This window comes from Sphaerodactylus townsendi, linkage group LG01 (assembly GCF_021028975.2).
Source record: "Sphaerodactylus townsendi isolate TG3544 linkage group LG01, MPM_Stown_v2.3, whole genome shotgun sequence".
Taxonomy (NCBI): Eukaryota; Metazoa; Chordata; class Lepidosauria; order Squamata; family Sphaerodactylidae; genus Sphaerodactylus; species Sphaerodactylus townsendi.
The window spans coordinates 55375429-55402699 of record NC_059425.1 but is presented as its reverse complement, the minus strand read 5'-3'; the positions used below and the strand labels follow the sequence as shown (position 1 = coordinate 55402699).

Below are 27271 nucleotides of genomic sequence, written 5' to 3'. Positions count from 1 at the left end.
GCCGCCTTCTAAGGACGCGAGGGCAGCGGGTGGGAGCGAAGGGGACTGGCTTTCACTCTGCAGTTTAGCCCACCGCCCACTGAGGTATCAACACAGTATTTTATTAGGGTTGGAACTGCTAACCTCAGCAGTAGGCTTAGACAGACTTTAAATATAAGCTAAAAGCTTTGGGGCTTAAGACTTCTGGGGTTTAAACGCTACGAGCCTACGACTATGGAGGAGCAATATAAGGTGAGGTTTTCCTAAGTGTAAATGGCTAGATTGTTATTTATGTAAGTTGTACTCTTTATTTTTTATTTTTATTTATGATTAGTTTTATATACCGCCCCTCCCCTGAAGGCTCGCAATCTATCAGCGAATTTCTCCACATGGCACTTTTGTGTAGTGTTTATGTATAAAATAAGAACAGTCTCCATGCTCTTTCCAAATGCATTTTATTTATTTATTTATTTATTTTATTAAATTTAATAGACTGCCCTACCCCCGAAGGGCTCAGAATTTAGCAACTAATTCCAAAGCACAATAAGATGCCTGCATGAAGAAGTTATCAGGGACCCATACATGAATAAATTACGGCTTTTCCTTTCAGAATTTGCAGAAATTAGCCTTTATACAGCATTTCATATCAAATAAAGCAAATGACAGAGATCCATCTTTAAGTATACAGCTTAAAACACACAACTGCTACTGACTGGAATTATTTCCTGGATTGGTTGTTGTGGGTTTTCTGGGCTGTGAGGCCGTGGTCTGGTAAATCTTGTTCCTAACGTTTTGCCTGCATCTGGCTGGCATCTTCAGAAGTGTATTTCCTGGATGTTACGGGGAGGGGGGGTATGGGAACATATGGAGATACTGGGTGCACTGAAGTTTCTCATGCTTTTATCAAATTAAGAGGCAAGCAACGTAAGATCAAAGGAACAAGTGTTTGCATGAACACGCTTTCAGAGAGTCAGTGTGGTGTAGTGGTTACGGTTTCCGAGGTTCAAGTGCCCACTCATGTCATGGAAGCTTCCTTGGTGATCCTGGGGCAGTCACACACTCTCAACCCTGACCCTGGCTAGACTTTGGGATGGGAGCCCTCCCAAGAATACCAGAAAGATGTGACACAGAGGCAGGCAAAGGCAAACAACCTCTGAGCTTCTTTTTAACACTCGTAAATGCTCAAGTGATGGTACTGCAAAGATAGAAACTAGAACTACTGTTTACCCAAAAATAAGACCTACCCTGAAAATAAGTCCTAGCATGATTTTTTGGGATTTTTGGAGGATGCTTTTTTCCACCTTCGTCAGGCCCGACTGCTGGCTCCCTTCCTCTCCCAAGCGGACCTAGCCACTGTGATCCATGCAACGGTCATCTCCAGATTAGACTATTGTAACTCGCTCTACGCGGGCCTTCCCTTGTGCTTGATCCGGAGATTAAAACTGGTCCAAAGTGATGCAGCGGCGCTGCTTAAGCTGGACGTGGTAGCGCCACCTCCGGGGATCAGCATCCAGCCTATACTACGCCAGCTGCACTGGCTTCCCAGTAGAGTTCGATCATTTTCAAAGTGTTGGTGGCTTAACTCTTTAAGGCCTTACGTGGGTCTTGGGACTTCATCGGGGATTCTCTCAAGACCGTGATCACCCCTCGTGATGTCCCTTTGAATAACGGCCTCCGCTCTCAAGTTGAGGCCAATTTACTGGTGGTCCCTGGCCCCTCAATGATGCGGCTGGCCTCCACGCGGGCCAGGGCCTTTACGGCTCTGGCCCTGGCCTGGTGGAACGCTCTTCCTCCAGCTGTCCTTGGCGAGCTCCGCAGGGCCTTTGGAGGTACTGGCAGCTGATGTGGTGCCCCCCTCCCTGTCTGACCCTCATTTGACCCTGACATCTGGGTCATCTCTCATCCAACGAGACCGCCATGCCTCCCTCCGGGGGGGTGGGGAGGGAATTCTAAAATTAGGATGTTGGATGCCACTTATATTTTCATTCCTTTGCTAAATACTGTTTAACTGTTGCTACTTTTTAATGTTTTAAATTTGTATTGTTGCTTTTATCTGTTGTACACTTCCCAGAGCCCTTCGGGGATGGGGTGGTATAAAAGCCTCAGAAATAAATAAATAAAAAAAATGCTTGAAATATAAGCCCTACTCCAAAAATAAGCCCTAGTTAGACATTCCCCGTTACACATTCCCCGGCGCAACTGATCTGGTCACGTGGGGGGTGCAAAATCATGGAAATAATAAGACATCCCTTGAAAATAAGCCCCAACGCACCTTTTGGAGCAAAAATTAATATAAGACCCTGTCTTATTTTTGGAGAAACACGGGGTAGGCCTGTGGTGGGCTGTAGCTTCTTAACCAAGTTAGCAATTGACAATTCATACCGGAGGGTTTCAGGAATGCAGGGAATATGTTTAGGGGAATAAAAACAGAAGATTACAAGCCCCTGTCACATACTGAAGGGGAGTAGGAAGTCAGAGAAAACAAGTCTGGTGTGGGAGGAAATCCCTTTCTGGCCCCTCATTAGCAGTCTGATTAACAGTGAAATCAGTATCAAAGTCCAAAACATAATTTTGGGGGGAAAGACAATAAATGTCCAAAATGTAGTTATTAACTTTGCTATTGATAAAATATTGCACCATTTGACTGTAGGAGATGCAGATGGCCTTGACTTCAGACTGTGGTTTGGATCAGTTCACGTATGCTCATAATAGATAAGCACATCTAAGTCACTGACACGCCATCTGGTATTCTGTAGGGAAGAAAACTCCTTCCCACTGGCTATCCCTACAAGTAGTAGAGACTGGGGAAAAGCTTGAAGTCCTTGTCAGCCCCTCTGTTTTCCTTGGACTGCTGTTAAGGAGAAACTGAAGGAATATCATTGTCACTTGATATGTAAAGAAATAGCTGTTCATATGCTTGAGCACTCAGTTACTCTGCTTGACAGACCAATGGCGTGACTCGGGTGTAAGGCAGCTTGCTGTGTCCACAGAAGAGTATACCAGCAGGCAGCGCATCTGCAAACTTATCAAGAAGAGAAGAAGAAGAAGAGTTTGGATTTATATCCCCCCTTTCTCTCTTGCAGGAGACTCAAAGGGGCTTACAATCTCCTTGCCCTTCCCCCCTCACAACAAACACCCTGTGAGGTGGGTGGGGCTGAGAGAGCTCCGAGAAGCTGTGACTAGCCCAAGGTCACCCAGCTGGCGTGTGTGGGAGTGTACAGGCTAATCTGAATTCCCCAGATAAGCCTCCACAGCTCAGGCGGCAGAGCGGGGAATCAAACCTGGTTCCTCCAGATTAGATACATGAGCTCTTAACCTCCAGGTGGGCTGCTTGTCAGTTAAAACCACATCGCTATCGGTGGCAAAATCAGATCTTTACCCTTTTTGCAGTGCTACAGTGGCTCTTTGCTTAGATTGCTATTGTGGCGCTTCCCCTTCCCTCCCCGGGCCTTCAGGTGTGGGCTCCTTCCCTCCCTCCCTTTCCTGGGGGCTGACTTCCCCAGAGGTGTTCTCTTCCTGTTGGCCCGGAGGCTGCCCCGCCCCGCCCTGGTACCCAAACCTCACCACCCAGGTCCCCGGTGGCTTCCCTCCCTTGGACTGGCTGTAGTTCCTTCACTAGCAGCCAGTTGTAGTTAGGCCTGCAGTCTCGCCCTGGCCAGTTGCTTCACTGAGCCTTTGACTGCTTCTCCACGGCAAGCCAGCTCCCTGGCTTGCCCGCTCGTCCTCCTCCCTTCCTGAGATTTCTCTCTCATTAGACAGTCCCTCTTCCCTTCCTGAGATTCCTCTCTCACTAAACCGTTCCTCTTCCCTCCCTTCAACAGCCCGCTGCAGCGGCAGCTCCTGAGCTCTTGGGCTCCCTTCCTTAAATAATCTTTCTTGCTCCAAGGTCCTCCCCCTCCCCAGCTGCCGCCTCTCTGAGCTGAGCCAAGCCGGCTCAGCTGTGTTTCGGGCGCGGCCAGGTCTCTGCTCTTTCCCCACTTCCACATTCCTGGCTGCTGGCTGGATGCAAGGTCTCCCCCATGGCGACGCGTCTCTTTCCCGATCGCTGGTAAGTCTGGGGGCGGGGAGGGAGGGGGCGGGCGTCCCAAATGCCGGGACTTCGCCCGCACCCGGACAGCTATCGTGTTACATCTTTTCAAGAGAATTCTTATCCATTTAATGGAGCCTTAATAGGATGTTATTCACCAAGTTATGTATTATCTTCCTTCATATCATAAAAAGCTTCAGCTAGCAGCATCCACACATCAAACCCCATGAAAGGTATATTTCTCCAGACCTGTTGGCAACCTCAGTAGCATATCTAAATCTCCTCTTGGAATAGCATTTCAAGGAGTATAAAGGATGCAGTGGGAAAGTCATGCTCAGTAGAATTAAATATTTCCCGTGGATCATGCCTACTATCACTTTTTGTTTATGTAATGCATAAAGTGAAAAGGTAAATGGCTAGCTTTATGGCTAGATATTTAACCACAAACAAATCTAATATGCCCAGGATAGCTGAAGTTGCATGAATCCAGAACAACTGAAACTTTGAAGGTATGATTGTGCTCAATGTTGGATAGGAGTCCTTTTGAAATTTTGATATGAACTGCCTTGGTGAAAGATTTCTAGAAAGAAGAAATGTATACTATATAAATATTATCAAACAAATAAATTAATCAGCCCTGCCCACCACCCCCTTTCCACCTTGAGGCAGTCTCCCCAGCCTATTAGATACTTTGAACAAAGATACACCTGGGCCTTTAAAATGGTCATTCATTTAAAAGCTTTTATATTTCTTTATTGTAACTGAAAAACTGTACATAAAAAGGAGCTGTAAAGTTACATTTGTCAAAACCAATGTACGAAATATTTTCTCTGCCCAACTTAAAGGGAGTGCAAACATTTTACATTTCATAAAGTGACAAAAAGTAAACCTAAATGAATAGATTTTGTTTTGTAGCACAGTACAAAGTCAAGCTGAATTTTTTTTAATATGGCAAAAAAGAAAACCCCTTTCAAATGAAAAATCATATAGTTTTATTTCTAATTTTTAAAAAAATATAAATGAATTTAGAAGAGAATCACAGTATAAGGGCCCTAAACATTTGAAACCATTACAAGGTACATAAAAATAGACACAGATTCCTTGGAAACTTTAATTCTTTGATTAAGCAGCAAGCATATCACTCTTCCAGGCAAAAACACTGCTTAACACAACCCCCTACCCAAAACAGGACGTGCAAGCTGTATGCACATAATCTGGAAAGCACACCATTTTTAAAAGGACAACATTTTGCTATGTACATGTTCAGTACTACAAATGCTAGACATTTCATTACTGTATGGTATACCATATGTAAAGCAGTATTACACTGCATACCTATATCACTCAATATGCATAAGTGCCCAGTTACAGCTTTGATAGTCTAAAGTGCCATCCACACGGCACCACCAGACCTCCGTGTATTGAAGTTCTAGCAACAACAGACAAGACAAAAAGTTAGCAAAAAGTACAAGAAAGTCACTGGGAAACCTGATCTAAATATTTAAATACTGAAAATGCATCACTAGTAGTTTTGGTATTTATGCCCAAATGCATATACTGGGGCTTGATAATTGGAAGAACCTCAGATTGAGGGTTAAAGTTCCAATACCACGAAGTACCAAGAATTCTGGAAACTGAAAAGCAAGTATTTAAAACCCAGTGGTGTGGCTGGGACTACAGATATAGTATGCAATGAAACCTACAGACACGTAGATGTAATATACTACAAACAAAAGGAGAAAATATATTTAAATAAATCTTAGAAAAACCGAGAAAACAAAAGCTAATGAATAAATCCTTTCAACACCTTCATCAAAATTAATCTAAGGTGTTAATCTAAAAGTTTTGACACTTGAGCTGTAATATACAGTATGTAAGAGTTTTGATGTACAGGTATAACCCTAAATTTTAAATCTGGAACATTAAATACCATAGCTGAAGTAAGAAGTGAGGAAGGTTTGGTGCGACAGTTAAGAAGAACTGCAAAACAGAAGACTTCAGTTGCTCAGTATTTTTTGCCTAAAAATATAAGAAATCAACAAAGAGCTGCACTACTCTCTCCCAATTAATTAATAAAGCATGATTTGGTATCTGCTTTAATATCAAGTCAATTTTTTTTAAAGGGTATTGGCAAGAACTACAAAAAATGGATCAGGGTAGTCTCAGAAGGAAGCAGTGGTAGATAAAGACATTTTAAATTTTTAAATTGTTTCATATTGCCCTGGTACCTATGAATTTCAGGAGGGAACTCCTTGTTAACTTATTGCCAAAACTTAGACCACAGGATAAAATTTCTGGTAAAAGCAGTACTACAAAGATAGTTTTAAAAACACAACAATTTTAGTAGCCTCATGGTAACAGCAGCTGTTAGTGGTGTTTATTTTCTACTTTTAATTAAAAGAAAAGATGCTGGCTTGTCCATTGCCTACCACAGAATTTGTACTAACAAGTCATACTTCCAGTATCAGAAGACCACACAGTTAAGTTCAACTTATTTTGTACCTTAGCTTTGCAAATCTTCGATAACATTTCCAACAGGCACACTGTAAACCTTTTCTGTAGAAAAGCATTTTTAAAGAAATCTAGAAAATACAAGTCTAAAAATGTATGTAGTTGTATATCAGTCAGAATCTGAATGGTAGTCTTCTTATTAATGCTTGTGCTCCTAACATAGGAAAATGTAAAAAGGAATTCCCCAAATATTTCAGGTTTACCACCACCTTCACAACAGTAGTTGAAACTCCTACACTTGTCAGACGCCTTGTTTCCATGTACTAATGTGGTTTGAATATAAAGATTTTTATAAAATAAATAGAGTAAAAACCAGTTGAAGTCCTAGTGCTTTGAACTTTCTTTTTAAAGAAGTTTATCTGTGTAAGACTGACTTCGTAGACAGTGCCTCGCTGTAACAATCTACTACATTGAAGTTTTTCTTATACAGATGGCCATTCACATTATTTCTTCTGCTCGCTCTGCTGTGTAAGACTGCTTCAATACTGTAGAAGGCTCACTTCCCTTCCTTCCCTATCTGAGAAAATTAGACACTGATATAATTTTATTTGTTAGTTACCATAGTTCTGCCCTATTTCTTTAGTGCAGAGGGGACTGTGATTCTGTCTGGATTCCAATGAGCGATGGTGGCTGTGGGCCACCAGAGGAAGATAATGCTGGTCTTGGGTTTAGACGAGGAGGCATTGAATTAGCTGGGCGGATGAGTGGTGGAGGGGGCTGGTTCAAGGTTGGCCTTGGCTGAATAAATCGAGCCTGCTGCTGAAGTGGCGGAGGCTGACGATGGAGAGCTGGAGCAGCCGGAAGGGTTGGACGAAGTAATGGTGGAGGCTGGTTCAGAGTTGTTACAGGGGTTGCTGGTGTTGGAGTAGATGCCGGGGCAGGTGGAGAAGACCCTACACATTGAGGGGTCTGTGGGATCTGGGCCTATAAATAAAGTGATACAGAGATTAAAAGCAGCCATTTTATTGTACATGCAGTTTAGGTTGCCACTGACTCGAGAATATGGGTGGCACAATTAGTTTATCCATTCTGGTAGCTATGGAACCTTGCTTTGAACGCAATAATTTCTAAGCAATTTAAGAATGACAGAGACAAAATATTAAGGAAAAAAGCCAAACAAAAAATAAAAATAAAAATTCAGGATTAGTCAGCTATACATTTTTCCATACTAGCACAATCACAAAAAGGTTGGGAAGAGAGATAGGCAACCTAGTTCTTAAATTGTTCTGCTAACAAAAGGCCCACTGAATTGAATGGGGCCTGACCTGAAGATTGCCCTTCATATCAGAATGTAACGGCCTTCATAAATGGGGGTTCAGCATTCCACTTCAAACTAAACATCACATTTTACAACATGAAGTTTAATGCTACTCCTATACTCATGCTTATTTAGGATCTGGTACACAAAAACACACCTCATCTTCTTCATCAGTGCTCTTTCCTGATGGCACATTAGTATTTTTTGTGTCCTCCCCTAAAGCAGAAGCATCACCATTAGAAGCCAGGGTTCCTTGTTCTGCTTCCCACTCCTGCAAAACCTCCTCTAAGTTAAACCGACGCCTGTAGTTTACAAAGAAGTTCTTCACTTGACCAACAGTCTTGTTGCCAATTACATCAGCAATAGCTTGAAAATCTTTACCATACTTGCGGACACCTAAAAAAGGCAAAGTAAATACACCTATGAAGGTTCAGGGTAATAAGCAAAGCCTGTATGATGTATGTATGCAGAAAAGTCCCCTTCGGATGGCACAGACTAATTCAAAATTGGGATTAAGTAATCTAATGCAAAAGACTACTGCATAGTTAGTGACTGTCATTGGTTTGTGTTTCAATACTATGGTTATTAGTAGTTTATTGAGTATGGCCCAGAGTAAGAGAACCATGTAACTAGTTTGAAGTGCCCAAGAGAGCTTTATTACATTGAATAGTGACCTTCCATGCAAAGAAGCATACAACCTTTGAAACAGAGGTAACCAACAAATATGCCATGGAGTATTGGTTGTTAAAAGAATAAAAGTCAAACACCCTACAGGGTGTGGTGTACTCAACACCTGTTCCTAAAATTGCAATCTGGATCATGATTATATTTTTAATCTATTGATACTGGCATGTGTCCTGCCACTTATTCAGCCTGAGATAAGATACATGCCTCTGTCTTTCCAGACGGAAGCTACATTGAGCAAACGATTCTAAATTAAACAAATATTTCTATCAGTTTGCATGGGGATTAATTTTACTACTAGTAATATATCTTTCTTAACTAGTCTAATGGCCTTCCTCTTAAGGGATTGAAACACTGTAAACTAAATCCATGAACTATGATTAAAAAAGAGACCAGTTTTTGTGACCAGCAACATCTACCAATTTTTGTAAGCAAGCATTTATCAAGCATCTGATACATTAGTTGGGTGGAAAATCAACCAATATCTAAGAAAATGTGAATAAAACTTCCAGGTATGATAGTTTGATTAACAATAATTTTTAAGAGTTCAATAAAAGGCAAAACCATGAAGAATGACAAAACTCTACTGCAACTTCTGAAAATCTATTTTCTTTTACTTGTATCCAATCAACTGAATGTGTGGATTTCCCCCATATTCTGCTCCTCCTCCCTGAGCTCCCTTTTGATCCCCTGAAAGAGTATTCATGGGATATCCAGACCCTTGCTGATAAATAAAGGCACAGGCTGTGGATGGGGAGAGTAAGGAGAAGGTCTTGCTCTGTGAAAGGGTAAAGAACACAGGGAAAATCAGAGTTCCATGGAACATTGGCTGCTTTAGTTGCTATTTTCAGATCGGTCAGTAACTTGTTTTATTTGAAGTGCAACTAAAACATTGTTTCTGATCTCCAATTTTTTAGTTCTGGTTTACACAGAAGTGAATATTGTGTTCACTTCAGAAATTATTATACAAACCAGAAATATTAGACTAAAGGTGTTCCTATGGATATAAAACATATGGACATTTCCAAAGATCCAAAGTAGGAAGTTCCCATAATAACAATATTTAAATAATTAACCGACTTTTTCTGTTTCAGAAGCAAACCCTAACATTTATTAAAATATGCCATTTCCCCCATAAAATTATTCACAATGTGTTCAATAGGGCTCACTCCCAGTTTTGTGTGTATACAAGTGCAGCCTGAACCAGATAACTTTCAAGTGACAGATCTGGTAGCTAGCTCATTTTCAAGAGAATGAGAGTATCTAAACTTACCTTTAAAGTGTTCTGTAAGATTCTTCCCTAGCAGGCCAACTGTGCACTCATTTTCAGGAATCCAATTTTTTTTTCCAAACACCAAATTCTGAATTTTGGCTTACTAATAACTTCTCAAAGGATATTATGAAATTGCCTTACACTAGACACACCAAGATAAAGCTTTAGCTTTTTTGCACTGAAGATGTACTATATTATCTAGCAGCCCAAACCATGAAATGTAAGAAAACAAATTATTTAAAGAACGGTGCTATAGTTTACACAGGTCATATACACTGTGCTTTTTCATTTCACAAAGTACTGGTTTATTTTTTAATTGGTACATTGTAGTTCATCTAAAAACAAAATCTTGCTTTAGATTTAATCTGAGTATTCAGCCAGAATTACTGTACATGTTAGCTGCTGAAGGGGCAAAACTGCTGATAGTCTTGAAGGTATTCTTTGCATACAACAGCTGGGCAGAGTGCATGTATCACAAAAGAGATATTATGATACTAAGCAATTTCACATTTAAACTGACTCCCTTTCAAAATTAACATTCCTGTTTTCCTTATACCAGATTAGCTGGCCATGTGTCTCCTTCCTTGTAGAAAAAAGGAACTGAAGGAAATAATCGCAATATAGAAGCCTGAAAGATACAAGTAGCAATACTATGCACTTACTTATGAGTAAACCCAACTGAATAAAGTGTGACTTATTTCTGAATAACTATGCAGAAGATTGTACTGCAGATCTATGAGAAAGAAAAATATGACCTAGCACTGTTACAAATTATATATGCAGTGACTTTTAAATTAAATGGGATTGTTTTTCTTGTATACTTGCTAACTTAATTATAAATGATTCCTGCTAATAAGAGGATAATATTCCTTTCATTAAATATTAAAGCTTTCATATCACTCACTGCCCATATATTCTTTTAAAGGGAGAGAAACTACATATTCCTTAGAGAGGCCTTTTCCAGATGAACCACAAAATAATTCAGTAAAGGAAATACAGAAGTAATCATACTAACATACCTTGTACTGCAAGAAGTTGTTCTTCTGTTGTCCAGCGCGCATTAATTTTCTGATTGGACTATTAATGAGAGAGAAATTACACCAGTCAAAGCAGCTAGAACACATTCAAAAAGCACTAAGAACCTAAAAATAATAACAGTTACAATTACCCCTCTTCACACAGCAAACCACCATTTACAGTCACTCTGGCTAACAGGAACTCAATGGGCGTTCTTAAAGTTCAGTATATTGTTTTCAGATATAGGAGTACAACTCTGTATATTCATCTGAGGTTCAAGCCTGATGCATTCCAGTGCTGAGGAAAATAAGACAGTTCCTTTCTCATGTGCTACCATGGAACTTCAGCCTGTAGCTTCAGCCAGCAGTTGGAAGCAGAACAATCTGGAGCAATTCCTTTCAAAATCCTGAATGTTATGTTAGCATGTATGACACCAAAAAGTACTTCTGAGCTTCACACAATACCTGGGTCATATGTGAAAGAACGTTTATAAGAGCAGCAAACACCTCAATAAAACATGCTGTCTGTCCAACAAACATTTCTTATTAACCTGGCCACTTAAAAATTTATCTAAGTATCACATGTGAAAAACCCTCAGAAAGTACCAAAATGGTGTAAGCCACAAGCTTGCACAATAAATGCAGCACTGAATATTCATTGGCATTTCATAATAACTTACCTCAGGAGGTTTGAATTCTTCTATCCCCCCTTCAATTTTCTGCTTAAGTGCACTGTTTACTTGCTTAGCATTCTGAACCTTGTCCAACAAAGAACAAAATCAGGGATGTAAATTAATTTAAACAAAATATGGCATGTTACTAAGTGACTAGGACAACTAGGGTTAGCTTCTAGAAACCAGCCATCTCACAGTTCATGAAGGGTCTCATCTCTTGCCTTGCCATGAATTTAGCATGCCTTTGCCATCTTGACCAATCTACAATGTTAAGTCAGTCAAGATGTGAAACACAGTCTAAATGGGAAAATACATGGTGTGGCTTTGTATGTCAGAGAGTACATTTTCCAGAGGACACAACTCATAATTGGGGTTATGTCCATAAGTGTTAAATGTAACCTAAAATCTCACTTTAATGAGAATCTATTTATCCAATCGCATTACTTGCCGAAACACTCTTAAGGCCCACTCCACACAGCAAATGTATAGCGGGTTATAGTTGGGATAACGTAACCCATTTTCCTGTTCACATGCATCTGTGATTGCGATGGGAGCCCACAGCAACAATGTGAGTAGCTGCCGCGCCCTTGTATGGAGGCGCATCTTTTTTTACTATTTACCTCCCACCAATGCGTAGCTACGCAGGCATGCAGAAACGAACCTCCACAGCCACGCTGACATCTCACAATACTATGATATGACCACCTGCATCTGCTTGGCTACATAGATGTAAGCTGCAAAACTTTTAAAAAGGAAAACGGAGGCAAATATAGCGTCTCCTGCCCGGCCATTTGCTCTCAAGCGGTGGCAACCCGGGATTTTTCAAAAGACTCGCAAATAGCGCGATTTAAAAAAAACCCGGTTTGGGGGAAATAACACGGGCCAGGTTTGTTTTAGGGGCAGGATCTGTGTGAAGTGACTCCCAAAATAGGTTTTTTACTGTTCTAGACCCATGTCTGTTGGCCTATGCAGAGTGGGCCAAAATGGTGACAGGGATTCAAATTGAAAAAGGCACACTGCAAATTACCTGTCGCTTCAATGAAATCAGCTCCATATCCAGCTGCCTAAGAAGTGTATTGGCTGCATTGGGGCTACAGGAAACCGCTACAACATCTTCTTGAGTTAGGTACATGCCTTTAGGAGGACGACACTTGGAACGCTGAGAATGGTGACGATGCTGTAAACTTTGATATTCTCTTCTACCCAATCCTATTTTGCTGGACTGAATTGGTTGTTCATTATTTCCCTTTAATATTTAAAAAAAAGTTAAAAAAATTAACACTGCACATACTTTAATCATTTTCCTTCTTTCAGCAAAAGATGCTGGACTGATTCAATCAATTTACATTAACAAAACGTCACTTCAAATTACACAGCATTAAGCCATATGTGAAGCTTCTATTCATGTTTTCTTATAGATATTTAGTCAGAAGTGGTGCTACACTGGGTGGGATTTATTCTGTAGTAAGGACTAAATTATCTCTGATTTTAAGGACTCCCAAGTCCTCTCTTATCACAGGGGGACTGAATGGTACAGGGCTAGGCATCAGCCAATATGCTCCTATGCACAGAAAGGTTTGCAGTGATATCATAGCAGATTCGCCTTGTGCTGCTGGAAACATTCACAACTCAAAGAACTACACTGGTACCTCAGTTATCGTTGACTTCTGTTTTCGTTGGTTTCAGTTTTCGTCGACTTTTTCTGGGCAAAATTTGTCTTGGTTTTCGTCGATTGCCTTGGTTTTCGTCCTCAAACCCAGAAAAAATTTGGCCAGAAAAAGTCCACGAGAACTGAAACTGACAAAAAGTCCACAAAACCTGAAACCGGCTGGGGTTTGAGGAAGCCCAGCCGGGAGGCAGAGAGAGCTCCTTATTTGGGCAGTGACATCAGGGGGAGCCACTGCCCAAATAAGGAGCTCCCTCTGCCTCCCCGCTGGGCTTCCTCAAACCCCAGCCAGCTGAGAGGCAGAGGGAGCTCCTTATTTGGGCAGTGACATCAGGGGGAGTCACTGCCCAAACAAGGAGCTCCCTCTGCCTCCTGGCTGGGGTTCGAGGCACTTTTTGGAGTGTCTCAAACAGATTAAACGTCTCAAACGAGGCACCTATGGGAAATGGTGCCTCGATTTTCGTCGATTTTGGTTTTCGGAGATTCCTTTTGGACGAATTATCGACGAAAACCAAGGTACCACTGTATAGCACAACTCAAAGAGCTTAGTAGCACTTGCTACTAAGAATCTAAACCCATGGTGTCGAACCTTTGGCACTCCAGATGTTATGGACTACAATTCCCATTGGGAATTGTAGTCCATAACATCTGGAGTGCCAAAGGTTCGACACCACTGATCTAAATTATGGTTAGAGAGGGGAAGAAGCACTGGACAAAGCTTCAAAATCCAGTGGCTGGACCACATTTCATGCAACACATAGCTACTTTACTAGACCCACCCCTGATTCTCTCTCCATTGTTATTACGTTTAACAAAACCTCAAACTTCCAAAGTCTCCTAGAAAAAGTATACAAGTAAATCTAGACACATTCTTTGCATTTTATCAGGAGAAAAGAACATGTGTGGCTTGAAACTAAATTAACAATGCAATCCTATATGAAAATTACTGCAGTCTTAACAATATTGCCTTCAGTTAGTTTAGCCTGAAATAACTTTGCAGGATCGAACATTTAGTGGCATAAATGGCATGCAATCTTGCTTATACTTGCCTATTTAGCAGTGTGTCCTGGCTGTAGCAGTTACTGCTGTATACAGATATGAAAAGCCTGAGTTCTAAATCCTTCATGGGCATCCGCCCCACCACACTGCCTAATTTGTGAACTATATAGTACTCTCAATTCTCTCACTGGTTTTTTCTTTTTTTATTTGCATGCCAACCAACTTAATTTCTATGTTTTAACTTAGGCAGAGGAGGAAATGGAGAACAGTCTGCTAGCTAGCTAACAGCAGCAGCATGTCTAGATGACTTTTTTCTGATCCTGCTCCACAAGTATTTAAACTGCCAGAGGCTAAGACAAAAGCTCTTGTCCTTTGATACTTAGCCTGAGGGTCATAGCCTTAAGTGGGCTAGAAGGTCAGTCAGCCCTGCTCTGTACCCCTCTTCGTTACTTCTACTGTGTTTTCTCTTTTTCACTATCAGTTGCTTTGAGTCCCCACTGGAGAGATACACATAATTGCATAAATAAGTAAATACTTCCTAATCCGTTTAGAGGTGTTATTGGGGAGGGCATGGTTAAGTTGCAAGTGAAGATAAGACCCAGAGGCTTGGTAAACAGGTAGGCAGGATGACCATCTCTGGTGGTTCCCACTGCAGCTTCCAGGAGAAGAGAATGACCAATCAAAGATGATTACTTCCTAACTGGGCATCCAGCCAGGCCCTACTCAGTTGTGGGATTCAGCAGGTTCGCACCACTTCGGCTGAACCGGTTGTTAAAATGGTGCTTGTAAACAACCAGTTGTTAAATTATTTGAATCCTACCATTGGAACCAGTTGTTAAATTATTTCAATCCCACCACTGGCCCTACTCCTCTCCAACATATGTATTTGGATCCAACAGAGTGCTGCCATGGACAGGAAGATTTCTAACTGAACATGAGTTTCTCACTTTTCCCACCCTGCTGCTGTTGCAGCCCCAACCCCCCCCCCCCCCCGGTGCTGTTCTGTCGAAACGCTTTTGGATCAAACCCAAGACAACAGATTAAAACGCAGTCAATATTCTACACCTGTACAAACCCTGGTAGTCAGTTAAGGTGAAAGAACATCACAGCAGCAGTAGGTAATTCTGTAGTGGCCACTTAAGCTACTTTGAGGTGTTCTATAGACCATATTCATCACTTTATGGCCTACCATCCCCAGGTGGCTTCTAATCTGGAGAACTGGGTTTGATTCCCCACTCCACCGCCTAAGTGGCAGAGGCTTATCTGGTGAACCAGATGTGTTTCTGCACTTCTACATTCCTGCTGGGTGACCTTGGGCTAGTCACAGTTCTTCGGCCCCACCTACCTCACAAGGCATCTGTTGAGGGAGAGGAAGAAGAGCTTGTAAGCCACCTTGAGTCTCCTTACAGGAAAGAAAAGTGGGGTATAAATCCTAACTCTTCTACTCTTCTTCTTATGACGACTAAATGGCCATCCCTGCAATGCCTCTGGACTCCAGTGAGACATTTCCAGGCACACGGTGTAATTAGCATTGTCCCATGTCCATGTGTGCACCAGCATTTCCTGGTCCATAATGCAAAATCAGACTGCAGCTTAAGTGTCCCTCTAATTTGTGGGCAATTCTAAAGTATCTAATTCATGCAATTACTATCAGGCAAAGCAACTGTACAACAGTGACAGGAAAGTTCCTATAATTTGGTGTTCACCCATATCAATCTACACAACTGTTATAAAAGTGTTTTTACCTCTTTTTTAGTTTCTTTTTTAGGATCATAATCACTATCATTCCCATCCATTGGGTGAGTTTCCTCCACATCATCGTCACTAAGGACAGAAATATGTTAGTGAACTTCCTTCCTAGTCTCCTTCTATGTTCTGTTTTGGCAAGTGGGTTTTGCAGATATTTGTATTTTACATATGTAAAAGTTACTATTAGATGTGTGCACAATAAGGTTATAGCAATGGATTTAATAAACAGAAGTACTCAATCCTAACTTACCAGATATTTGTTTATCACAGCCCAACCGGGGGGGGGGGGGGGGGGGGTTGTGGAAGTAGCACAGGCCTGCGCCAGTGTGTTTGGCCATTCTGCCAGCATAAAGGGCCCCTACACTAGCAGAGAGAAAAACACTCCAGTGTGTGGGTGCTCGATAGATCTGTAGCACCCAACCCCAAAAGTGCCCACTGCCTGGGAGTTATGCTGGCATGGGAAAACAAACTGGTGCGATGGGGGATGGGTCAGCGGTGTGGAGCCAACTTTAGTCAGCTTCCTGGGGTTTCAGCCAAGTAATGCCTCCCTCCCCACCTGTAGACTTACACCATGGGAAATCATGGCACAAATCATCCTTTCCAGTGGGATTTTTCTGGGGGGCTGTTTTTTTAAAAAAAATTTTGCGTATCTTTTTGACGCTGAAGTCCCCAGACACCATGGAGCTCCCGCTCACCTCTGAAAATGCTCACACATTTTCCTCCGTTGACTATATCAGAATGTTTTACTGATTTACAGAAAGTTAAAGTGTCTGTTTTGTGCTCATATTTTACCTAACATAGCCAAAAACACAAAAGGTGAGTTTAGTGTAACAAAGGGCACAACAACAGCAAAAATAGTTCTAAACTCACTGGAAATGAATGCAGTGCAACTATATTGAAACAAAAACCACAAGCTGTGGGTGCGCAAATAAACAACACAGACTGAAAAACAATCTTACACAATCTTGCAAGCATAGGATAAAAGTTCCTATAGTAGTCAATATCATACAGTCAATATTTGGTGAAACAGAAAATAAAGCAAATACAATGAAGTAAGCTAGACCCCAAAGGGTGCAAATAGTCAAACTAGCTCTTTCAGTCACATTCTATATCAGTGATGGTGAAACTTTTCGAGACCAAGTGCCCAAATTGCAACCCAAAACTCACTTATTTATCGCAAAGTGCCAACACGTCAATTTAACCTGAATACTGAGGTTTTAGTTTAGAAAAAACGGTTGGCTCCAAGGCGTGCGTTACTCGGGAGTAAGCTTGGTGGTAGTCAGTGGCTTTGCTTTGAAGCAATCGTGCAACTCTTCCAACGGGTGAATCACGACCCTAGGAGGGTTTACTCAGAAGCAAGCCCCATTGCCAGCAACCGAGCTTGCTCCCAGGTAAAGGATCGCTTTCGTTCTTTGCATGAAAATCAGTGGGGTTTAACAGCGCTTAACAGAATTACCTACACTGCTTCCCCAAAACTAGGTCTTAGGTTTAATGCTATTAATTGAGCCCAGCAGCCCAGGCCAGCCTAGATGTGTTGGGGGCCGGCGGGGGGGACGGGACTCTGTTTGCGCGTGCCCGCAGAGAGAGCTCTGAGTGCCACCTCTGGCACCCAAGCCATAGGTTCGCCACCACTATTCTATATGATTATAAATAGTCAGAACAAGACATAGTAATAAATTCTGTTTCGTGGGGAAACAAGCCCCTTCTTCAGCTTTCAGACATGTAGCTGCTATTCTGCTGTAGTCTCAGTCATTAGAAAATCATAGAAGCCAAAAAGTGCATGTTTGTCTTTCCTTAAGGCTAGGCTAGAAGTGCTTCTGCGATTAGTCTGTCTGTTCTGTACTCATGTTTTATCTAACATAGCCACCAGGGCCTTTAGGTGGCCACCTAGCCCTTTACTATTGGACCACTTCATGGAATGTCCTCACCCTACAGTCTTTTATCCAAGCATAGTCAGAACAAGAGAAAGAGTGGCTAGTGGCCACAGGGATAATGACAGACTCTGTTCCATCTCTTTGTTCTATACAAATTGATATACCATTATTTTATGACAAAATGGTGTAATCAAAATTTCTGTTGGATTAGGGGGACACTAGCCTACCACTTACAACCCAGAGATTATGGGGAAGGAAAACAATTTTCTCACTGTTTTTCCCTGACTGCAGCTGCACTACAAATTATCTCAAACCAGCACTAAGAATGTGCTGTGGAAACATTTATAACTATCACTTAGTAGAACCCAGGTTCAAATAAAACGCAGAAGTATAGAAATAGTGTGAAGTACAGGTGTAGGTCATTGTACATCAGTCTCACACAGCTGTGCTTCCCTGGGTATACTTGTATAAAGTTATTTTATTTAATACAAAAAGTTATCTAAACACATAATTACCTAGAAATGCCTTCTGAATGTAAAACAGCTTCAATCACTACATTTGATGCAAATTTCAAAATATTTTTTTGTTCTCTTGCAGAATTTCAAAGAATTTAATCTGTTAGTTTTCAATAGTATAAGAGTTCCATGTGGTGATGTAGATTTTTCAGACTTGCCTGCTGCTTCCTTTTTCTTGTCTTTGGTACACAAATTTGACGATACATTTCTGGCCATTCCCACAGGACTTACACAATCAATTAGGTTTATTATTTACACAGGAATTACCTGATTTGCAATAACCGAAGATCAGTAACACAGAACATACTTTGAATAATTTAAAAACAAACACAAACAATTCTGTTTCTTTCTCACGCCATATGAAAAAATTTAAAATAAAGCTGTTACTACTTACCTGTCACCTTGATTATTTCTGTTTGCTAGCTTCCTAGCTTGGCGATCCATTAAACTTGTCCTAGAACGTGTTTTCTTCCAGGAGTAGTAATATTTTACAAGGCTTGCAATAGTCTTATCTGGAAGCTAAAAATGGGCCAACATAACAGGTAGACACCATGTCTTAATTCTCTGAAGCGGTTCTTCCATGCTAAAATCCTATGGTATCTCAATATTTTAAAATTTATAAAGCAAAATTGACTGAATATAGACAGTCAAACATGAATAAAGTCTGCACTACCAAAACCAACCATTTCATTTGTTGCAATAGTTTTTTTTCCCATGATCAGGCATACAGATGAAATACTACCAAGAACATTCTACACCACCCCTCCCAAAAGTGGTAAAACAGTAGTTCATGGATGCAAAACGCAATTTTGCTGAGTTTTTAAAAGTCCAATGTGTACAAATTTTAACCAGTGTTATTTGGGAATATCTGATCCCAACCGGGCAGAAGTAAAATGTTACTGCATTGCTTAGTAAGAACTATTTCATTTACAGCTCAATCTAAAGCCCAAGCTGGCTGGGGACAGCGTCGCTGCTGCACCACCTCCAGAGAGCTTTCAGGCAGCGTAGGGAGGCAGGAAAAAAGAAAAATTCCCTGGCTAACAGAAAGCCCCACATTGCCTGAAATGGAGTTACGCCACCCTTTTGAGGACCCAGGCACCATGTTCCCAGCAGCAAAGTCCAGGTGGCAGGTGACTAACATCGGCTCCGCACCTGGTAATCCCACTCCCCTGGAAAGCCTCAAGACACACCGGCATCCTCCTAGATAGCAATGCAACTCTGAAGGCCACCCTACCTTCTGGGTTGGGTGTGGCTGAAGTCTGTGGCACTCGCCCACCTCCCAGTTTGCCTGCCCCACCGGCGCATTTACCAATGTGCTGGCAGAGTGGCCAAATGTGCTGGCATAAGCTCATGCCAATTATCTCTAAAATTTATGAAATGTTTCTGATAATCTGTAAAATCCCAGATCAGGAAGGGGTTCCATTCCCTGCCAACCTCAGAGCAACTCCTCTTCTATACTGAACTCTTATGGTGCACCAGCAGTAAAAAAAACTGAACAGCTGGGCTTGGTCTGCTCTAGCACGGCTGTTCAGAGCCAGGGCAAAGTTGGGAAGCCAGTGATCAACTTGAGAAGCTCAACTGATGATGTTATCACCCCAAATGATGGGACTGCTATAAAAAGTTTTGGTATAAGAACATTTTGCAACTTCTGTAAATTCTGCTACAAAGCAGCCAATACTGACAGACCCCTGCTCCTTCGCATCAGCTACCTAAACATTATCTTACCATTTGCTGGATTCTATGAAAGCTTTTCCCATGGAAACTGAAAGCTTGTTCAAACAGGACTTTATCTTCAACAGTCCACTCATCAGGAAAAGGAGTAAAATTTGGGAGATCTGCAAGGGACTTCTCAATGTTGTGTTTATGCCAGAACAACATGCCAAGTGCCTTAAATAAAAAAGGAGTCTTTAGTTAACCAGGATACAATTTACTCAGTTCTTAAATTTTTGTTTTCTTGACGCTCCACAGTAATAGCAGTTTTAACCTGTCTCTGGATGAATATGGAACAATCTTCTAAGGCAGCTATCCTTCCACTGTGCCTCTACAGTACATTTCAAAATTCAGTATCTCAAAAATATTATAAAAATCAGGAGTAAAAAAGCAAGAGATGTCAAGCTATTCACTATTCAAGTTTTCCATAGGTATTGTGTAAAAGTGGAGTATGAAAGTGAGTTATGCTGAGCATCAGAGCTTTGCCGTGATTCAAGATGTACAATAGCAATTCAGTTCCTGATTCAAAAATAAAATAATCTGGACTGCTATGGTCTAGTTTTGAGCCTGTGTTTGGATTTATTTATCACCTTGGGGAACAATTAACATGGAGATTCAGATAGGAACAAAATACCCTTGTTGATCCTCCTCAATCTCTCAGCAGCTATCAACAGTCCATCTAGACTGGCATTTACAAACATTGTTCTGTAGTGATTTTATTCCTAGTCAACAGCTAATTCCCAAATCTGCAACTGATTTGGAATACAGCAATACAACACATATATGATCCATGTTGACATAATTACACAGGTTCCCATGTACACATGCCACCCTATCCATGGGCTGCATACACACCACCTTGATCAGAGCACATTATAGCTTAATGTTAAAACTATTGTGGTTAACTTTTCATTGAATGCAGAAAGACACCATACAAATATGGAAATACTGTACAATTAAAAAAACAAAGGTGCTGTAATGACCTTAAAAAGTGTACCTGAAAGTCTGCCAGTTTCAAAAATGTCTGCTTAGGTCACCATCTAAGACCATGCTTCTTACTCCATTCCAAATGAAGTTTTAGTTAACAGTAACCAAGAGAAGGACCTTTTCACTTTAGCAGCTGATTATGAACCTCATGCCTAGAGAGACTGAATGGTCCCTATCCCTCTTTTCCCTCCAGACAGATTAAAACAGCTGCTATTCAAAAAGTATCTGGGGAGCAAGGGCCAAGCCAACACTGTATGCCAGTTTTTCCACTGTGTATTTTTTTAATGTATATTTTGTGTATATTGTATACCATTTTGGGAAGAAACAGCATATACATTTTTAAATAAACAATATTATACCAATTATATTCATTAATCTTACCTGTTCCACATTGTAGCCATGTTTTTCCTTTGCTATTGCAATATATTCATCCACTATAATAAAGCAATGCCAGAATTATTTTTCCCAGAAAGACTACAGAAACAGTTTAGGATAACTAAGATTCAACATCGAGGCAAAACTTCCAGCATTTAACATTCCTCTTTTTGGGCCTTGGGCCTTACCTGGTGGAACTCTCTATCACCTGAGACCAGGGCCCTGCGGGATGTAGTACTATTCCACAGGGTCTGAAGGGAGAGATGTTCCACCAGGTCTATGGTTGAGGCAGTTGGCTCTACCAACTTTCTGGCCACCCCTTCCACCCCCTCCCTCCCTTCCTTTCTCCCTCCCTCCTGTCCCTCACTGTATTTTCTCTTTCCTTACCTTTTCCTTGCCCTTCCCTTCTGTATTTAGTTTTCCCCTCCCTTCTGTCCCTTCCTTCCCTTCCCCCATTGAGTAAATGGGGAGGAATCCACATCCACAGTAGATGGAATGGAAAATGATGACATATTACATTTTTGTATATTTATATTTTTAATTGTTATTGATTAAACTAAGTTATTTTAACTGTTTACTTGTATTATATTAATTATGGCTGTATTTGATCCACGGATATGCACTGATGTGTTGTAAGTCACTCTGAGCCTGGCCTCTGGCTGGGATAGAAATGAAATTAAAATAAAAGTATGTCAAGTCTTTTCCCTGTACCACCACTGATTTGATGGAAGAAGAGCAGAAATCTAATGGGTATAACGGGACGACTAGCAGGACCACACGAAGAGTTTGATGACGCAAGAACCAAGCAAACTGAAGGCATGGTAACTGAGAAGCATGGGAAGGAAAAGAGCACCAGTTATGAGAAGGTTATGCATTTAATTTTATATTCGGGAGTAAGCAACATGAATATGAGATCAGTGCCAACTCTGATACCAATCACAGATACTGATACTGAAGCCTAATAGAAAATACTTTTTAACGCATTTAGTACAATGGGACACATCTAGGATTTGTGGTCGCTCAAAAGTTGTTTTAGCACACTGCTCACAAGAAACTGTAGCTGAGTGTGGTCCACACAGCCACACTCTTTGATTCCCCTCCCACTTCCAAAGTATGAAGAACATCACAGCAGTGCCAGCCAGGGGCTTTTCATGTGGCCTAAATACGAAAACCAACCAACCCACCTGCTTCTATTTGCAATTCCTGTAGTGCCACAAATCTGTATTTCGTAAAGAAGCATGTACAAAGGAAAGCCTGGTGGGCAAGAGCCATGGTACTTGTCAACACAAGCTGCGCCTTGACAATGTGTCCATACAAAGTCCCTGACTTTTCTACATGCACTGACTCTGCTAGGGCTAGGTAAAAGCTAAACTTTGCTCAGATTAGGCGATGGGAGGGTGGAAGAGCAGGATACTTAATTAGATTACTTGTAGTTCTACATTCTTCTCCTGGGTCCTAGAGCAATAGTTTTCTTTTCTGCCAATGTTACAGTGAGCCCCTTATCTGGAATATGAATTAATTCCCATTAAATGCAGGAATCCACTTATTACTCTGCCAGCGAGATGATAAAACTACAAAAATCTGGTGATAGCCTGAAAATGTAAGATATATACATTTAAAAACATAAAGCATTAGAATACAGTTTTAAATTGACATTTAAAATGTTAACAGCATCAACACTTCAGTTTCAAAATGGAAAAAGTGCCTTAGAAAATTTTAGGAATATCTAGCCAGCACAATCATTTAGTGCAACTCATCTAATTTGGGAAAGGATTAACTATAGGAATACAAAACACATTATATTTGTAAATTCCAAATTAATTACAGGTTTACTTCACGCACAACAACATTTCTACACAGAAGTTAATACCATTTAAAAATTAATACGAAACCTGTGTGTAGACTACAGTGTGATTTGTGCTCCTCTGCACATTTCCACTTGCATAGTAGGGGTATGCAATCCGACAAGAACCACCCAGATACACTGTGCGATCCCAGTATCTGATCTATAGCATCAGATACTGTGAAAGGCTTTTCCAATATTACCAGATTCTGTATTTTTCTTCCAGTACATAATGGAAATACTGGGTCAAGAAGCCCTTTGTCATTCACAGTGGGGCTCTTTATTTTTAATGGGGTAGACAATAATTATCCAGAACAATTTTCCAGAATGACAATACCCACAATATTTAACAAAAAAAAAAAATAACAACAATTTATTTATTTATTTGATTTCCCAACAGGGCTCAGGGCAGCAATAATGTACTTACTGTCTTTCCAATGTAATATTAAAATAATAATTTTTCAAGTGCACACCTAGAGTACATACATGCAATAAGATAGCTTTTTAAGAAAAAAAAATTGGAAAGTTTTCCTGAAAAAATGTCAGTGCATTGAATAAAGTGTGATTTAATTTAGCATGTTTATTTTGACTTGCATGTAGTAAACTACAGTGGATTCCGCACAGGGCAAATATAATGGGTGTAGAGAGCAATACAAACCATTTTATTTCCCTCAACCTGGGATTTTCAAAAATTGCTGAACCAGCGATTCTTTTGCAAAATCTCAGATTGGAGCTGCTTCCACATGCATGGCTAAGCAGAAGGCGCTTTATTTCCTTCCCTTCCGTGCTATCCAGTCAGGGAGAATCTGCCTGCCACAGCAATATGTTCATTATTGCCCTGCTATTGCAGAGAGGTCCCTTTTCCTTTTGCATGTTGCACATGCACAGCTACAGCCAATTGTATTGTAGGATGATTGGCATGGCTTTGGGGTTCATTTCTGCATGCCTGTGCAACTATGCACAAGTTGCAGGAAATTAAAAAAAGAAGAAGAGAGATGTGTTGCCGTGCAAAAGCAACCCTGAATTGTTTTTATGGGCTCCAATCACTGCCTGTGTGGCACGCATGTGAACGAAAAAGGAAAATGGGTTCCTTTATAATGACTGCAACCCGTAATACATTTGCTGTGCGGAATCCACCAGTGTTTCAAAAGTACCGTACTCCATATTCATGTAATATCCCAAAGGAGACAAATACTCAAAATGATGTATTTGATTAGAAAAAACCCCAATCAAATATTTGTAATACTGGTAAGATTTGTAATACCAGTAAGATTAAAGACAGAAGCATGTACTGTTTACATTTGAGAAAAAAACAGCTGACATAATTTTAGTATACCCAAGGAATGGTACATGATATGCCTTGGACGTGGCTGTCCACACAAGTACACCTTTCTAAGCCCACTGAGTTCAATAGACTTGGATGAGTGTAACTCTGCTTACGATTGTACTGTGAGGAACCCCAATTTCTGTCACTCTCTGCAGTATCAGCTGTACTGCTTGTTAGATTCACATCAGATTGGTGATTACAATATCCCTTCCACTAGGTAAGAGGAGACACATAAATACAAGTTTTAGCCTTGTTTTGATTTGACCTGCACAGCCAATAAGGCAAACTTGTGACTTGATTTTTTATGTGGATCATTATGTGTATCAGTGATTTTAACCTCAAGTTCTATAAAACATGCATGTAGTCCCTTATACGCCCTATGTACAATACCCTGAAAAGCACTAATTACAACTTTGAAACAGCCAAGCATGCATTCTTTCAAAATGGAAACTTTCCTAGGGAAAATAAAGCACTAGAGCATTTTCCAGAGAATTTTCCATCCAACATCTCTGCACGTATGGCTGTTCAGGGTTTCATAGAATATTTATGCTATTATATCTTCTCAGAGATGCCTACAGAGCATTTTGTCATATTCATACAGGTTCACATTAACTCTTACCAGAAAACAGTTCTGTAACATCTAAAGTTACCATCATAAATGACAATGACCAGAATATTGCTTCATGCACAGAACTTACACTTGGCATCTGGAATACTGTGATATGGAGACCACACAAGCATCCCTCCATTGTCCTTATCTGTGTATTTTGTAGCTCCTGGAAGAAAAAAATAACTTGTTAAATGTTGCATTTAATTCAAACACAGTATGCAATACAGTTACATGTTAGAAGTGTGCCCACTAATCTCTAGTTTGCTGACAGCATGGAACCAACAAAAATCCTACTGTTCTTATATGAACAGAAAACTCAGAATTAAGAGATAGTAGAACATTAGTAAAACTTTGGTGGATTCTGCACTGCACATGTATAACAGGTTGCAGTCATCATAAAGGAACCTGTTTTCCTTTTTCGCGTTCACATGCATGCCCTTCACCTGCTCAGGTAGTGGTTGGAGCCCACAGAAACAATCTGAGTTGCTGTTATGCCTTTGCACAGAGACACTTCCGATTGGCTGCACCTGCGTAGCTGCACATGTGCAGCAATCAAAAGAAAAGAAAAAGGGATCTCCCTGCAATAGCTGGGCAATAATGAAGGTGTTGCTGTAGATCCGTCAAATGTGTATGTGACAGGTTCCAAAATGCTCAGTGAGCTTCTAGATGAGTATTTGAACCTTGGCCTCCCAGATTCTACTCTAAATCTCTGCTACACCACATTGGCTTTAATAGGGTGACTGCTGTTGAGAAATAGGCAGCAAGCAGCCAGGCCTAGGTGAGTCAAGCAAGTCAGGAAGTATCAAATCACCCAGTTGTTGTGTCAGGACTAGTCCCAGCAGTGGTGTAGGTATAGATTTTTAATGGGGTGAGTTCGGGGGGCAGGGCCATACCCCCACCCGCCCCTGGGGGTGTGGCCCCACCTCCCCAAGCCCCACAGCGCTTATAAAAGCAGCTTTCAGAGGCTAGAGACAGCAGACTCCCCTGCCCCACCCCCCACCAGCTGGGCTCCCAGGGAGCAGCCGGCAGTCCCTTCTGCCCTCCCCTCTGGGCAGAGGCATAGCTAGGGAAAATGGAGCCTGGTGCAAAATATGAGTCCCCCCCCCCCCATGGAAACTATGACAGAGGCAGCTAAAGGGAAACTGCTAAAGAGAATGAAATTAGCAAAGCTTGGATGAAAGGTCAACAACATAGCAAGCAGGAGGGATGTAGGTATAGATTTTTTATGGGGGGGGTTGGAAGGTGGGGCCATGCCCCCACTCACCCCTGTGGGCGTGGCCACGCCTGCCTCCGGCCTCAGTACTTATAAAAGCAGCTCTCAATGGCCAGGGACAACAGACTTCCCCCCACACACACCCCCAGGCTGGGCTCCCAGTCAGCAGGCAGCAGTCCCTTCTGCCCTCCCCTCCGGGCACAGGCATAGCTAGGGAAAATGGAGCCTGGTGCAAAATCTGAGTCCCCCCCATGGGCAGCTGCTGTAATGCTGGAATCCACCCCCAAACAGCATCATTTTCAATGGTGTTTAAACTAGGGAGCCCAGATTCTCCTTTTAAATCCACCTTAAAGGGAGAATCTGGGGTCTCCAGTTAAAACAACATTGAAAGTGATGCTGTTTGGGGGTTGATTCTCCCCCACCCAGAAACAGCATCACTTTCAACATTTAAATTGGGGACCTCAGATTCTCCCTTTAAATCCAAGCCAAAGGGGGTGGATTTAAAAGGAGAATCTGGGGAAATTTGGAGGGTGCCTGCTGTCAGGGGCGCAATTGTTAAGCTACCAGCACCAAACTTTCAGAGTATTTTTAGGAGACTCTCCTGATGATACCACCCAGGTTTGGTGAAGTTTGGTTCAGAGGGTTTAAACCCTCAAATGTGTAGCCCCAATCTTCTATTAGCTCCCATTGGAAATAATGGGGATGGGGGCACCCCCTTTGGGAGTCCATAACTTTGGACCCTCTGAACCAAACCTCACCAAACGTGGATGGTATCATCAGGAGAGTCTCCCAAAAAAACTCCTGAAGCCTTGTGCTGCTAGGACCGCAGCCACTAGTCCACCCTTATCAGCCTCTGTCAGCATGGCCAATTGGCCATGCTGGTAGGGGCTGATGGGAATTGTAGTTCCTGAACATCTGGAGAGTCAAGAGTAACTCCTACCCCTGTGCTAGCCTAAAAACTGCACCCCCTACAGCACAAAA

The 27271-nt window shown here is 41.4% G+C and overlaps 1 protein-coding gene across 2 annotated transcripts in view; it reads right to left on the bottom strand.

Moving 5' to 3' along the window:
• Positions 1-4733: 4733 nt before the first annotated feature.
• RCOR3 (REST corepressor 3) overlaps positions 4734-27271 on the bottom strand; it is a 40941-nt gene continuing 18403 nt past the window's right edge. The window contains exons 3-12 of one of the 2 annotated variants that reach the window (XM_048486010.1): positions 25166-25243; positions 21304-21356; positions 19951-20112; positions 18620-18744; positions 15833-15911; positions 12450-12668; positions 11429-11506; positions 10752-10809; positions 7933-8171; positions 4734-7441 (exon numbers count right to left, since the gene is read on the bottom strand). In XM_048486010.1, coding sequence (XP_048341967.1) covers positions 7097-7441; positions 7933-8171; positions 10752-10809; positions 11429-11506; positions 12450-12668; positions 15833-15911; positions 18620-18744; positions 19951-20112; positions 21304-21356; positions 25166-25243 — 1436 coding nt within the window. In that variant the 3' untranslated portion in view covers positions 4734-7096. The remainder of the gene's footprint in view (positions 7442-7932; positions 8172-10751; positions 10810-11428; positions 11507-12449; positions 12669-15832; positions 15912-18619; positions 18745-19950; positions 20113-21303; positions 21357-25165; positions 25244-27271) is intronic. The other variant, XM_048486092.1, reaches the window with a different exon arrangement.